Source organism: Phodopus roborovskii, unplaced genomic scaffold (assembly GCF_943737965.1).
Source record: "Phodopus roborovskii unplaced genomic scaffold, PHOROB, whole genome shotgun sequence".
Taxonomy (NCBI): domain Eukaryota; kingdom Metazoa; phylum Chordata; class Mammalia; order Rodentia; family Cricetidae; genus Phodopus; species Phodopus roborovskii.
The window spans coordinates 13,428,665-13,442,537 of NW_026125281.1; the positions used below are offsets into that span (position 1 = coordinate 13,428,665).

At 41.5% G+C, this 13,873-nt stretch overlaps 1 protein-coding gene across 1 annotated transcript in view; it reads left to right on the forward strand.

Moving 5' to 3' along the window:
* The window catches only part of Ca8 (carbonic anhydrase 8), an 85,919-nt gene that overhangs the window by 52,950 nt on the left and 19,096 nt on the right, over positions 1 to 13,873 (forward strand). Inside the window, exons 5-7 of the mRNA XM_051197404.1 lie at positions 1,342 to 1,404; positions 2,211 to 2,259; positions 3,511 to 3,623. Coding sequence (XP_051053361.1) covers positions 1,342 to 1,404; positions 2,211 to 2,259; positions 3,511 to 3,623 — 225 coding nt within the window. The remainder of the gene's footprint in view (positions 1 to 1,341; positions 1,405 to 2,210; positions 2,260 to 3,510; positions 3,624 to 13,873) is intronic.

Below are 13,873 nucleotides of genomic sequence, written 5' to 3' on the forward strand. Positions count from 1 at the left end.
CTTCTGGTTGAGATGCTGGCTTTTGCATGCATTCATACATTTACAAAAGATGCTTTTTAAACCTTAGAAATTATTTTCTGTTTTTTGAGCCTGTCTCAGGATTTGTTTTTTATTCCATTGAGCTGATTGGCCATTTATAGGTTCATTGTTTCTTTCTCTTGCACACCTCACAGTTGACATTAGGAGAAACAAAGGTGTGTGTTGACATCTACGCTAGCCTCTTACAGGTCATTTTGCACATATATGTGTAAGTAGAAAAAGCCTAGCATAGCAGTGCCTATCTACCTGAGATAATTCATGCCCTTCCTCTCCATTGTTACAGTCCACTAGAGGTAGGCTGAAAGTAGCAACCAGGTGGCACTCAACATTTACAAAGACAAGAACACTAAGTGCCAGAAAATGTATTTCAAGTATCCATTTTTTTAGAACATTATTTTAATTATATATAATGTACAATTATATATGACACATATAAGACATATAATTATACCGTATATTTTAATGTAAAGTTATGTAGTTTATATTATAATGCATATAAAATACAATTCTATATTATATAAGTATACTGTATATAAAAATGTAAGTTACATATATAAATATTAAAAGTAGAAATAAATATATTTAAAGTAGAAAGCTTTGAAAAACAAGAGTGAAGAAGAGGTTATTGAGTAGTGATCAGCAGTAACCCAGAGAGGTTGTCATTTTGATAACTTTGACATATGAAACATCGTATTCGTGTCTGAATTAATGAAAATTTCCAACTTTGATAAAACTTATGACATCATTCTCTAAATGTCAAAGGCAAAACTACAGTGCAATATATGTTACTAAATAAAAATGAAAAATCTGGGCATGTTGGTACACATCTTTAATCCTAGCATCCAGGAGGTAGAAGCAGAGGCAGGCTAATGTCTGAGGCCACACTGGCCAACATAAGACGTTTCAAGCCAGGGCGAGTTAGAGAGAGCCTGTCTTAAACAAACAAGCAAACAAACAAACAGCAAGAGTTTAGACATGTATTGCATCACTTTAATTCAGAACTACTTAGGACATCTTCCTACAGCAACCTTTTTTATAGTTTTATATATTACATATGACACACCGAGTAATAAATACCCATTTACTTGGTATTATATTGTATATTATAATTATTATTTATTATGTTATACAAGCTTTTAAAACTTTAGTTATGTTTAGTCATTGACCTGATCAAAAATAGAAAGGTCATTAGTTCCCAAGAAGGCCATTCGGGTGGACAGGAGCCCTGCTTCTGCTAGTTATTTTAGGTAAAAGCTAAACATTAAAAGTCTGTATTTGTGATTTGTGCTTTATGTATTTCAGATAGGGAAGGAGCACATTGGCTTGAAGGCGGTGACTGAGATACTCCAGGATATCCAGTATAAGGTAAATCACTATTAAAGAAGTTCTATATGAGTTCCCAGCAGCTCCATAGTTCTCTCGAAGGCACTTACCGGGACTCTGAATAGCTGCTAGAGTTAACAGCTGTGCTTTATTACAGTGATACTGAGGAAGGGACTGGGTTTGAAGTCTAGAGGCACCTGGAGCAAGTTTACTGGGCCCCCAGTCGTCCCAGCATGACGTGAACCACAGGAATTGCCATAATTTCCCCTGGCATCGTAAACCCTGCTGTCGTTTTCTCTTACAAACAAAGCATCCATGCATTTCCGGGATAAACACACTGGCTCACACTGGTGTAGCAGGCTTCAAGGGCCAGGTTGAAAATCCCAGGGGTTCACCTTAAATATAGTATGGTCCAAGGCTTTATGCATAGGAAAACATCTTACCAAGGGTGGGGTTATTCCAAAGGTTCAGAGGCCATCTTTTAGTGGGCAACCAAGGGCTGGTTATGACATCAGGATGTGTAGACTTTGAGCAGCCTGGCCCTGGTGAGTCCAGGAGGTGAGGAACACACTTCCTCTGGCAACTGTTCCTATGGCATCTGTTTTAGTAAAAACGTTTCTGTGGGGCTGACAGGCATCAGTGGTACATTCTACACCAGGCATTATAAGAGAAATTTAAATTCAAAGCAAATAGCCGTAGACTCAGAGCAGATGTATTTATTGGATCCTGATCTCGCACCAATAAGAGTGTCTACTCTCTAATGTTGGGACCTGGCATAGATCTTTAATAATGTTTACACAAGTATTTGTTTTCTATTCAAATGTCCTGAATTACTTTTCCTTTTCCAGGGAAAATCCAAAACAATACCCTGCTTTAACCCTAACACTTTACTACCAGGTAAGCATGTATATGGTGGCCTGAAATGAATGAACATGAACCCTGAGCCCCCTGCCCTGCTTCCTGTAGAGGGCTCATAGCCATGCACGATATCATACATGATTCGTTAGCAAGGTTGCTTTGCAATTTCTGTTCTCTGTAGCAGGTGCAGTTTCCGATCCCTGTTGATAAGGCAGGAAACCTTTTGAATGTTAGGAAGCCCTCTCCACGGCTTCCTTATTCCAGAAAGAACATTCTCAGTGATATCATTTGTAAAATGGAAAATTGCCACCTCAGTGTAATGTCCCTACAACCATCACATAACGGCAAACTTCTAAGACTATCAGACTATTTCTAGAATGAAACAAACTTTGTATCTAATTTTATAAGGTCATTTCCTTACAGCTTCATGATTTAAATGTCCTAATTGTATTTATGTACACGTACTAATTATACACAAAACACTCTGACCTCTGATTGGAGTTCAAGGTGGTTTTTAATGTAGCATTTTGGTCTCCACATCTCTCTGCTTAAATTGTGTGCTGTTCCATAGTGTTTCAAACAAAGCCAGATAGATGGATCCATTGTGCCCTCTTTCTACACTTAGCTGCTTCATCACGAATTTGTCTCCCCCCCACCCCCCCACTGAACATTCACTTTGGTATATTTAATCCTGAATTCATCTTAGGTAGTGCTAAGGAGCTCAAATCCATGACTTGTTCTTTCCTTATCATGTTAGGATTTTAGTAACTCACCACTGAAGAAACAATGCTGAGATGGCTCGAACAGAGTGTTTAAAAACGCAGCCTTAGAAGGCAGACTGCTTGGGTTCAATTCCTCTGACAATTTTGTGTGAAATTACTAATATCCTGTAACTTAGTTTGCCTATATAAAATGGGGCTAATATGTCTCATTCCTTTGTTGGAAAGAGTCAATAAATTGATTTATACTACTCTAAATGGTACTTGACACATAGCTTAATAGAAATCAACTATGAATCAGTTAATATAAAAATGGGTAATAGTTTCCTAAATACGTTAAGCTTGACAGGTAAGTCTGGTGAGCCATTGCTAGAGATCCCTGTAAATATAAAGGGAATTAATAATGTTTTTTAATTTTTTCCACAAATGGTAGTTTAAGACTTTGTGTATGAGGCTCTAACTTAAAAATGTCATCTATCTGAGAAGAGACGGACTACCATTTTGGAAATCATTGCTGGAGTTGTAATTTGGTCAGCTTGCCGTTTGGTAACATTTCCATGTGTTTGCACAGACCCTCTTCTGCGGGATTACTGGGTCTATGAAGGCTCTCTCACCATCCCACCTTGCAGCGAAGGAGTTACCTGGATATTATTCCGATACCCTTTAACTATATCCCAGCTGCAGGTGAGTATGTATTTTGAACCTTTCAGAGTGAAGTCCTGAGGTCAAATGTTCTTGTAAAGGGAAACTGTCTGTTTTAGGCTTTAGTTCTTGTTGGATAAGTCATAGCTTTCAGATGAAAGTTGACTGTTGTGAGCCAGGGAAAGCAACAGAAAGGTCAAGGATGAAGCAAACCAATGCTCACTTCTGATCTCCATTTTAAAAGTTAGTCTTTATAGAGCAAATAGAAATCACTGTGAAACACCAAACTTTTGACTAGTCCAACCATTCCTTTATGTGGATTTTTCCAGAGGTGGGAAAGAGACAGTTTTTTGGAAATAATGACTTTGTTTGACAGGCATGTAATAGTTCTTTCTTAGCATTCAAGATACTGTGATGTATGAGGGTATGTAAGAGCCACAAAGAAAGCCCTGGGAAATTCTGGATCGTTCCCTGGCTTTACTCTTGCTGTCCTTGGGTTCCACATAGATTCTGTGAATGTTAACCAAAGCCATGTGTGAAGACCCACATCCACAGGGAAGCTAAGGTGGTAACCTCATTTGAGTCTAGGAGGTTAAGCAAGAGGCATGGTACCAAAGAAGAAAAAAGGTAAAGGCTAATTAATACACAGTAAGCTTTGGCTGAATGTTAGCTGGGAAAACATGAGTCAGCACCTCTGGTATGTATTTAATGATTTTGAAGGGGCTAGGGTTATAGCTCTGGAGAATGCTTGCCTAGTGTGTTCTGGCTGTGTTCTAGTGTCCTGGCCATGGCCTGACCTATAGGACAGTACATTTGTACATATATGGTTACAGTGTCATCACAGATGTTTGAATGCTTTCTGTCTTTTAGAGATCTAAGAGTCACATTCTCAAAAGCTGTATTTCCCCTTCGTCACCAACTCCCAAATGCTTGAGAAATAGAACACATGGGCTAGAGACATGGCCCAGTGGTTAAGAGCACTGACTGCTCTTCCAGAGGTCCTGAGTTCAATTCCCAGCAACCACATGGTGTCTCACAAACCATTCGTTATGAGATCTGGTACCCTCTTCCACCGTGTAGGCATACATGCAGTACAGAACATTGTACATAATAAATAAAACACAAAGTTTTCTTCAGTAAAGCTTTATGATTATTTTTTATTCTCATCATTTCTTCAACGTGAGAGACTCAAGTCCATTAACTTTTAGATTGATTCCTTGCATTATTTTTTATTTTAAAAATACTTTAAGATTATAATTACATAATTTCCTCCCTCTGAACCCCTCCCATGTAACCCCCCCATTTTTCAAGTTTATGTGTTCTCTTTTCATTAGTTGTTGTTACATAAGTATATGTAAATACATATATATTCATAAATACATAAGCATAACCTGCTTAATCTGCATGCTACTTGTACGTACTTCCCCAGGGCTGGCCATCTGGTGTTGTGTAACCAGTTGGTGTGCCATTCCCTGGAAAAGCTCATCTCCCCCAATCTCAGCATTCCTTGGTATGGCATTAATTCTTTAAAATCTTATGCGTAGCATTTCAATCTTTGTTCCTGCTTGTCTAGGGAACACGTTAAAGTTCCCCATTTTCCCTCTTCTCCATACCTTTCCCTGGTTTTGAACTTTTACTACATCCCTTTCAGCTCTTATTTTCCATAGGACAAATCCTAATTCTATTCTTCTTCTTCAACTATTTGTTTTTATAAGAAACTCTGTCTGAGTGTCACCTGGGCACAGGGGACACACAGAGAGAAACACACCTTTCCTCTCAGAAGTGTTTGGGTACATTGAGAAGGAAAGTTACTGTATAGATAATTACAGTTGTGGTAATGTACAGGCTAGAAGGCCTGAGGAATGATATCAGAAAAGTAGAGCTTTGTTTGGTGGGAATGAAGAAGTTAGAAAATTTGCTCTACATATTAAAAATAGAGCCTTGGGCTATCTAATTTTGAGATTTAACAGTAAACTGGTGCTTCTGTAATAGATAAACCTCCAGTTTTGTTGACCTAGAGTGGATAACTATTTTCTATGATTGTTTAACATCAGTGTGTCACAGATTTATGATCTACCTGAAATCGTATAGGGAATCCCTCATCAGCCTGGCTCTCGGCATGTGAAAGCTGAGCGCCACTGTGAACATTCCCAGGTGTGCCATAGAATGATGTGCTGGTTCTCTGTCCAAGTACGCTCTCAGATGCAGTGTGAAGCCATTCCTTTGCTGCTCTTTATAGCTTCAGAGGGAACCTGGCTTTGTGGTGTCCTTTGGTAAGGCTAGAGGTCATCTAACCCTCTGTCACCAAGTCATATTGAGAGATAAACTGTGCCAACTCTATATGTGTTTGGAAGACATGACTCCTCTTCTCATGAGAATGGCTAGAAGTTTAGGTATTTTGATCACAGGGCACCATGACATCTCCTGAGAAGGAAGCAATGTGTCTTAGGTTAGTGTTTTTATTGCTGTGGAGAGAAACCATGACCATGGCAACTCTTAAAAATGAAAACATTTAGCTGTGTGGTAGACGTGGTCCTGGAGAAGCAGCTCAAAGTTTTATTTCTTGCAGGCAACCGGAAGTGAACTGTCTCACTGGGAGTAGCTTGAGTATAGGTGACCTCAACACCTGCCTCCACAGTGACACATTTCCTCTTACAAAGCCATGTCTCCTAATAGTGCCACTCTCCTTGGGGGCCATTTTATTTCAAACCATTGCACAGTATAAGAGCAGGTTCACATATGTACATCATGTGTTTGCATCTATGAAAGTGCACTTTAGATTGATTTACTAAAATACGATCTTAGGAGAGGTCTGTTTTTGACTTGAAGGTTTTACTCTCTGCTTCTCATAGAATTTCAAAGAAAGTAATGTTAAAAAAATATAAGTATTCCCAAGAGGGAAGTAAAAATTAGAAGTCAAAAGAATGATGTTATAGTCAGGAAAAATCAAGAAGATGTAAATTATTAAAGAGGGTGCAAGGAGAAGGTGAAAGAAATACTGGTACGTAAAACACCAATGAGAGGTAAATAGCAAGCAGAGTCTCATGCTACACAGTTGGAAAAACCAGCTGCTGTACCGCCTCAGTGGTCAGTGTTTGTAACTGAGCTACTGTCTAGCCTCACAAAAGCTGCTGGTACCTCCAAATGCCTCATCGTCATAAGAAACACTGAGAAAAGTGCACTAAATCACGTCACCTTACTACTACATCCACAGCAGGTGCTAGAGAAACAGGAGTGGGCTGAAGCCTCTATGGAGGCGAAACAGATGATTTGGAAGATTTAAATGAGAGTAATTTCTCCCCTTCTTATGACCCATCACCATCAAATATAAGTAAGATAAGAAGTGCTCTAATTATTAGAAATCAAGAAACAACAAAAACTATTTTTAACCTAAATTGTTGTTTAGAAATGAGGTTTACACAACACAATAAAAATGTCAAATGTCTAATATGATAGAAATTTTAAGGTATCTCCTATTTTGGTGGTCATTAAAATGGAGACAGAACCATATAGCATCGCTAGAATATGCTGATGGAACAATGCCGTACATCCATCAAGAGATGAATATATATCAAGAGACGAGGGTTGGTCATTGTTACTCTTTTCTTATCCCACCCTGTCTACGCTTCCCTCTTAGCTTAGCTCTGTTCTCTTATTATCTATATTCTCTTGTTCTTCCTTTTTCTTTTAGCCTGACACAGTGCCACTGAGCAAAGGGGGATGGCTGTATATTTTCTTCTTTGTCTTGTCTTCTCTCTAACCATTCTCTGTTTTATATAAGGACAGACCTTGAGCCGACAGCCTGAGTCAGAGTGTGATGTGTATGTGGTCTGTAGGATCTAGGTCATGTCTGTGTTGGGTATCAAGCCTAGGGCCTTGCAGGCGCTGAGTACATCCTCTTCCCTAAGATGCACGTGCTGTTATATACAGATGAGGAAATATGATAAGCCAGGGACACAGCTGAGTGTCTGGAGGGTTTTATTGCACCACATGGGAATGGGAGGGCTATTACCCTGAAGACTTGGTTCACACCATGACCATGCATGAAAATAATTCAGCTGATCTGGAATGCCGATGGTAGCTTTTCATCTACATCCATAGCTGTGGTGGTTTGAATGAAGTTGGCCCCTGTAGGTTCATGTGTTTAAGACCCTGGCCCCCAGTTGATGCAACTGTTTGGGAAGGATTAGGAGGTGTGGCCTTGTTAGAGGAGGTGTATCATTGGGGACGGGCTTTGAGATTTCAGATGTCAACACCATTCCCTGTTAGCTCTATTTGCCTTCTATTTAGAGATCATGATATGAGCTCTTAGCAGATGCTCCAGTGACAGCCCATTCTTCAGTGCTGCCATGCTCACCACCATGATGGTCATGGACTCTAACCCTCTGCAACTATGAGCCTGAAATCAATTGCTTTCTAAGTTGCTTTGGCCATGGTACTTTGTCACAGCAATAGAAAAGTAACTAACACAGAAGCTGGTACCAGAGAATAGGCTACTGCTCTGACAGGCCTGACTACATTTCTTTGGAGCAAGGTAGAAGACTTTGGGACTTTGGGCTCGGAAAGTTTTTGAAATCTGTAACCAGGGCTTAATGGGCCACCTAGTATGAACTCAGAGGACAGTAGTGCTGAGAATGATGTGCGCTATGGAGGCCCAGCTCAGGAGGTTTCCCTTTGTAACAATATTAACAACTGGGCTAGAGACCATTCTTGTCATATTCTGGCAAAGAATGTGGCTGCCCTTTGCAGGTGACCTAAATATCTGCCTGAGGCTAAACGAAACAAAACCAAAAACAAATGACATGGCTATGGTTTTAAGAGGTCACTTCCAAATTTTGGGTGTTGGCAATGTGACAGTACTCAAAAGCAGGGTCTACCATGAAGGTTTCTTCCTTGTTTATAGGATAAAGATGTAAGGAGAGTGTCAGACTGGTTTCTTTGGCAAAGGAGATTTAAGACAAGTTACTATTTACTGTCACAATATTGACTCGTAGGAGTTATTACTAATCATGCTTATTACTGCAAATCACTGAAAGGGGCAAGCAGGGTGAAAAGAAACACAGAGCATACAGTTTCAGGAGAAAACAAGTGCCAGGAAATTTTATGCTGGAGCCAAGGCTTATGTTGAAGGAGGTAAAGAGAGTCCTGGTGCAGAATGGAATAAAAAGAACACCAGTCTTAGTGTGAAACTCCACACAGCCAATCCTGCAACAAAGAATGTTCTACAGCTAAAAAGCAAAACAAAGTTTATGCAAACATTAATCAGGCTTCACCCCAAGCAAGCAGCCCAACTTGGCAGCATCTGTCATGTGGTTCTGGCTTTAGATCATGAAGGACATTGAAGTAAGGTAGTTGTGGAATCTTCCTCCTCGATTAAGGAAAGCTACTGAGGCCAGCTCTGTTATCGCAGAAGGTTCTACATGGAGGCCCCAAGAGTCCATTGTATGAAGCATTGAGAGTGAAGCCTGGATTGAATTGCAGACCCCAGCATGTTGGAGATGCCAGAGATGTGGAACATCTGCTTGGGAGAGTTGTATATAGGGAGTAGAACTAGCCTAAAAGAAACAAGTATGTTTCAGCTAGCCTTAAGTATTCTGTAGTCACAGTACAGAAAAAGGCCAGGCTTCTCGTAGGTCTCAGACTTGTGTGTGTACACACAGCCACGGGACATCTCTGGGCTTCAATGAGATGCTGACTGAGCAGGTGTAGTGTAGGAGCTGGTGGTTTTCATTTCCATTCTTCAGAGTCATTTCAAGAACTATTGTGCACCTCACCCTGCACTCATCCCCAAACCATGCATTCTAATTCCAAAACTCTGAGGTTCTGAAGGTAAGTGTGAGTGAGGGTGATGGGCAGCCCCAGAACCTGCCTAGTGGAAACATAGCCATTATATGAGTATATACATGTAAACACAAAACAAACAAACAAACAAAAAACCATTTGGATTTGATCCAAATGATGATTTAACCCAATAAACACACGATTGCAACAGATAGTCAATATAAAGGACCCTTCTGGGACATTTTTGAGTTCTTACTCTCATGCTGAGTCTCTAGTCCTCTGGGAGTCTTATGCTGACATGGTTTGCATCATCCTGTGAACCCTTGGAGAGGTGGAGCTGGTGCCATAAGGCTACCCCACCTTGGAGACTCCTGCTCTCCCTTAAAATGTGGTTCTTGTAGAACCTCTTGTGATGCTGTGTATGAGCATTTCCTGTCTGGTGTGATAAAAGCACATCCCTGGTGGATGCGGCCTCAGTGACCCGTGCTTCTGGAGGGAGTTTTAGTGTGTGGCTCAACAGCAGCTCGACAGAAATGGGAAGGATATCAGCTTCGCCTGGGGCTGCTGTGGGCTACAGATGGGAATAAGAGCAAAGTTGGCATCAGCGTGCCTGGAGAGAGGATATTCTTTATCTTAGCTAATTCTTCCTCAAGGAAACATGTCTAGATTAAGGAGTCCATAAAGAGTCACTAATTATTGAGGTGCTAGAAGACTTCTAGTGCTGGGAATCATGATGCTACTCTGAACTTAAACCATTTCATTGAAATATGACTAATAATAAAAGCTGTACATATTTAGCAAAAAAATCTCCATAGAGATATGTACAATTGATGGATTTGGGAATAAATACATACTCATGAAACAGTTGACACCATCAGGGCTGCAAAATTGTTCATCGCCTTCGTCTTAGTTACTTTTCTATTGCTCTGAAGACACTATGACCAAAGCAACTTGTAGAAGAACAAGTTTATTGTGGCCTTACTGTCTCAGAGTGTGAGACTGTGACCATCATGGCAGGGAGCCTGGGAACAGACAGGCCAAAGGGCTGTCTTCTTCTTGGCATGGGTGGAGAACTAATCTCCTATGAGACCCTTTAATCCTGGCATCCATACTAGCTAGCCATAGAGCCAGGCAGTGGTGGTATACCACCTTTAGTCCTAGGACTCAAGAGACAAGCAGATGGATCTCTGTTAGTTCAAGGTTCCACTGAGCTACATGATTAAAGGTGAGTATCACCAGTGCCTGGCTCTATGACTTGTGGCTAGCTTTGTATTCTGTACCCCCAGGCAAGCTTTAGTAAATCATAAATACTATATTACTATATATGTCCTTATCCATCAGCTAGGGGAAGAAAGAGAGAAAGAACTGGGGATGGCAAAAGCTCACCCCCAGTGACACACCCTCCAACAAGGCCACACCTCCTAATCCTTTCCAAACAGTTCCATCACTGGGAGCCAAGTATTCAAACTTGTGAACCTATCTGGGCTGCTCTCATTCAAGCCACCACAGCTCCAGATAAAACTCTTCTATAAGTTGCCTTGGTCATTGTGACTTCAAAGTGACAGGAAAGAAACTAAGACAAGCCCCCAGCATTTCCTCTCGTGGCCCATATCAGTATTATGCATTGTTTGTGGGAGCACATAACTCAAGATCTAGCTCATTAATACTTTTAAGTCACAGCACGATGTTGTTAGCAGTAAATGCTGTCCTATATAGTGTATCCCCGGAACCCGTTATAAAACCGAGACTTTAGATTTTTGGCCATCTCGACCCCATTTCTACTTCCTGAAAGCTTTTGGTAACCACCATTGTACCCTCTTCTTCTGTGACCTATGTGTTATATCACATATAAGTGAGGTTAAACAGTATTTGCCTTCCTGTGTCTGACTTCCCTCCTTCTCTGTGTATGGAATCACAAGGACCGAAGTCAGTACCTTGCAGAGACACCTACACTCAAATGTTATTTGTGGCCCAAACCTGATGTCTCAGGGTTTCTATTGCTGCATTGAAAGAGAATGACTGTAAAGAGGGTTTATTTGGTTTACACTTGCAGAACATAGTCCATCATTGGAAGAAGTCAGAATAGGAACTCAATTAGGGCTGGAACCTGGAGGCAGGAGCTGATGCAGAGGCTGTGGAGGGGAGCTGCTTACTGGCTTGTTTCCCATGACATGACTTGCTCAGCCTGCTTCTTACAGAACCCAGGACCACAAGCCCAGAAATGGCTCCCCTCACAATGGGCTGGGCCCTCCATCATTGATCATCAGTTGAGAAAATGCCTTACAGCTGAATCTCATGGAGGCATTTCCTCAGCTGAGACTCCTTCCTCTCTGATGGCTCTAGCTTGTGTCAAGTTGACACACAAGACCAGCCAGTACACACAGAAACACTAAAATGTCCATGGTGGAAGAGTTAATAGGTGACACTGACTTCAGTGTATTGTTTTCTTTGTAGCAGGATGACACAGGAAATAGCAATCAAAATAAGTTGGTTAGATTGGATGGCCATTGGAACTTGGGATCTCCTGTAAGATAATGTGCCTCAAACTGCAAATCATGGAAATTAGCCTCTTGAATGCACTTCTCAGAATGAAACAGTTTTAGAGTTGGGCTTTAGTCAGCAGTTTGGTTTGGGTGTCTGTGAGGTTGAATAGGTTGACTAGATGCCTTAGACCAGTTGGGTTGCATCTCTGGCAGCAGCTGTTCAGCTAAGCCCATCCTCGGGAGATGGGGCTTCTACCAGGGTACAGGACACCCACTCATGTCTCTGGTCTTTTCCATCCTCATCATCTTCTCTACTTCAGGTTATTTAAAAATGAACGGCATGTTTCAGTTCCATATGGTGATCTATCCCACATGTTTGCTTCCCTGCAGTAGTGATTGTCTCTAGTGCCTGCTCTCTGAGTTTAAGGCTGTTATCTTGAAACATTACTCATTCATCATAGCCTCTCGTTTTGGCTTGGGCTGATTCCACATGCACTGGAAACCATTTAAACCGATAAAGGGTTTTGAGGGGTGGTTATTTCAGAAAAACGACATTTCAGCAAGACGAGGAGTTTCCCTTCCATCTCAGCTGATGTTTGAATTCTTCAGTGTCACCGTGCTCAGGGAGAATCTCTCTCTTGAAGTGAAGTAGTCGCCTGCAGAGTGAAATGATTGAGACTGGCGTCTGGTGCCGTCTCCTCTCAAGATTTCATTTTCCACAGAACATGCTCCCGGCTGAGATCCGGCCTTGAAGGATGAGCCTTCAGCTTAGGAAAAGAAAACATAAAATTAATGGAGTTTTTAAAAGCTTCAGAGTCAGTGAAAAATGTCAGAGTTCCTATGATGTGCTTGGGCAGCTAAGTTTCTAGTCCGCACTGCTTGTCACTTGCCCTCCCCATGGGTCATGGACTTTGCAGTTTCTTCATCTAGTTTAAAGTGTATGCTGAGAGGCGGGGCTTTAAGCTTTCCAATCGGATTGATTCGCTATCAACTTCAGCCAAAGACTGATCTCCAGTACGCAAGGTTTGACAGATAATGAAGTTGCACAGTTGGGGGCTTGTTAGTAATTAGTATTTGTGGGGCACGGCTGAGCGATGCTGAGTGGTTGTGCATGGACTCTTCGCCGTTTATGTCTCCTCGGTGTTACTGCCATCATTGTCATCTCTGTTGCACGGAGGGAACTGGGGCACAAGAGGTGATATCGTTTGGTCATTTAGGTCCCAGGGAGCAAGAGCCACGAGACCATGGCGGTTATGTGGATGCAAGCCCACTCCCTCATCACTGTATTCTCTTTGAAATAGAGCAGGATTCTGTGCCCCCGGGGTCTTTCCATCTCTATCCGTGGGAACCAACGTTAAGGGAAAAGCAAACACTGACAGAAGCCTCAGTCCTAGAAAGCATTCAGTTGCCCTAGGCAGAGGGCTCTGTGTGAGACCCCAAGAAGATCTAGTGAAAAAACAATGTTGATTTAATAGCGCCTTGCTTACCTGACTAGCACTGCTATGTAAACCCTTTATGTAAGCACAGTAGACGAGCAAATCAACAGGGCAGTTCCAGATGGTCCAGACTTCCCTCACTTAAAAAAAAAAATCAATCAGTATTTGGAGACATGGAAAAATAATACATTACAGGTCATCTTTGCAATCAGGCTGCTAGTCTAATCCCTCATTTAATTTTCCCCAGCTGTGTTCCAACACTTAAGGGAGTGGACTGAACTGGGATGCTGGGGGGCTTAGGAGAACACACTCCTAGGCTTTGGCTGTCATTTAAAGATTTCCTGGCCCTTTTTATGTTTGAGATTTTAGTGTGAAGTCCTGAGTTAGTTGACCTCCTGCACTGTAGACAGAATTCTTGTGTTATAGACCTCTGTAGCCACAGGCTTTCTGGTTTAACAATGTTGACTGGGGTGGTTGTTCAGACCACAGTGCTCAGTACCATGGCCGTGAAGGGCACAGTTGTACCCATCTGACTAGAACTTCTGACATGGTTGTTGTGCACTGGGAAGAGCCAGGTGGATTGGAACAGTAA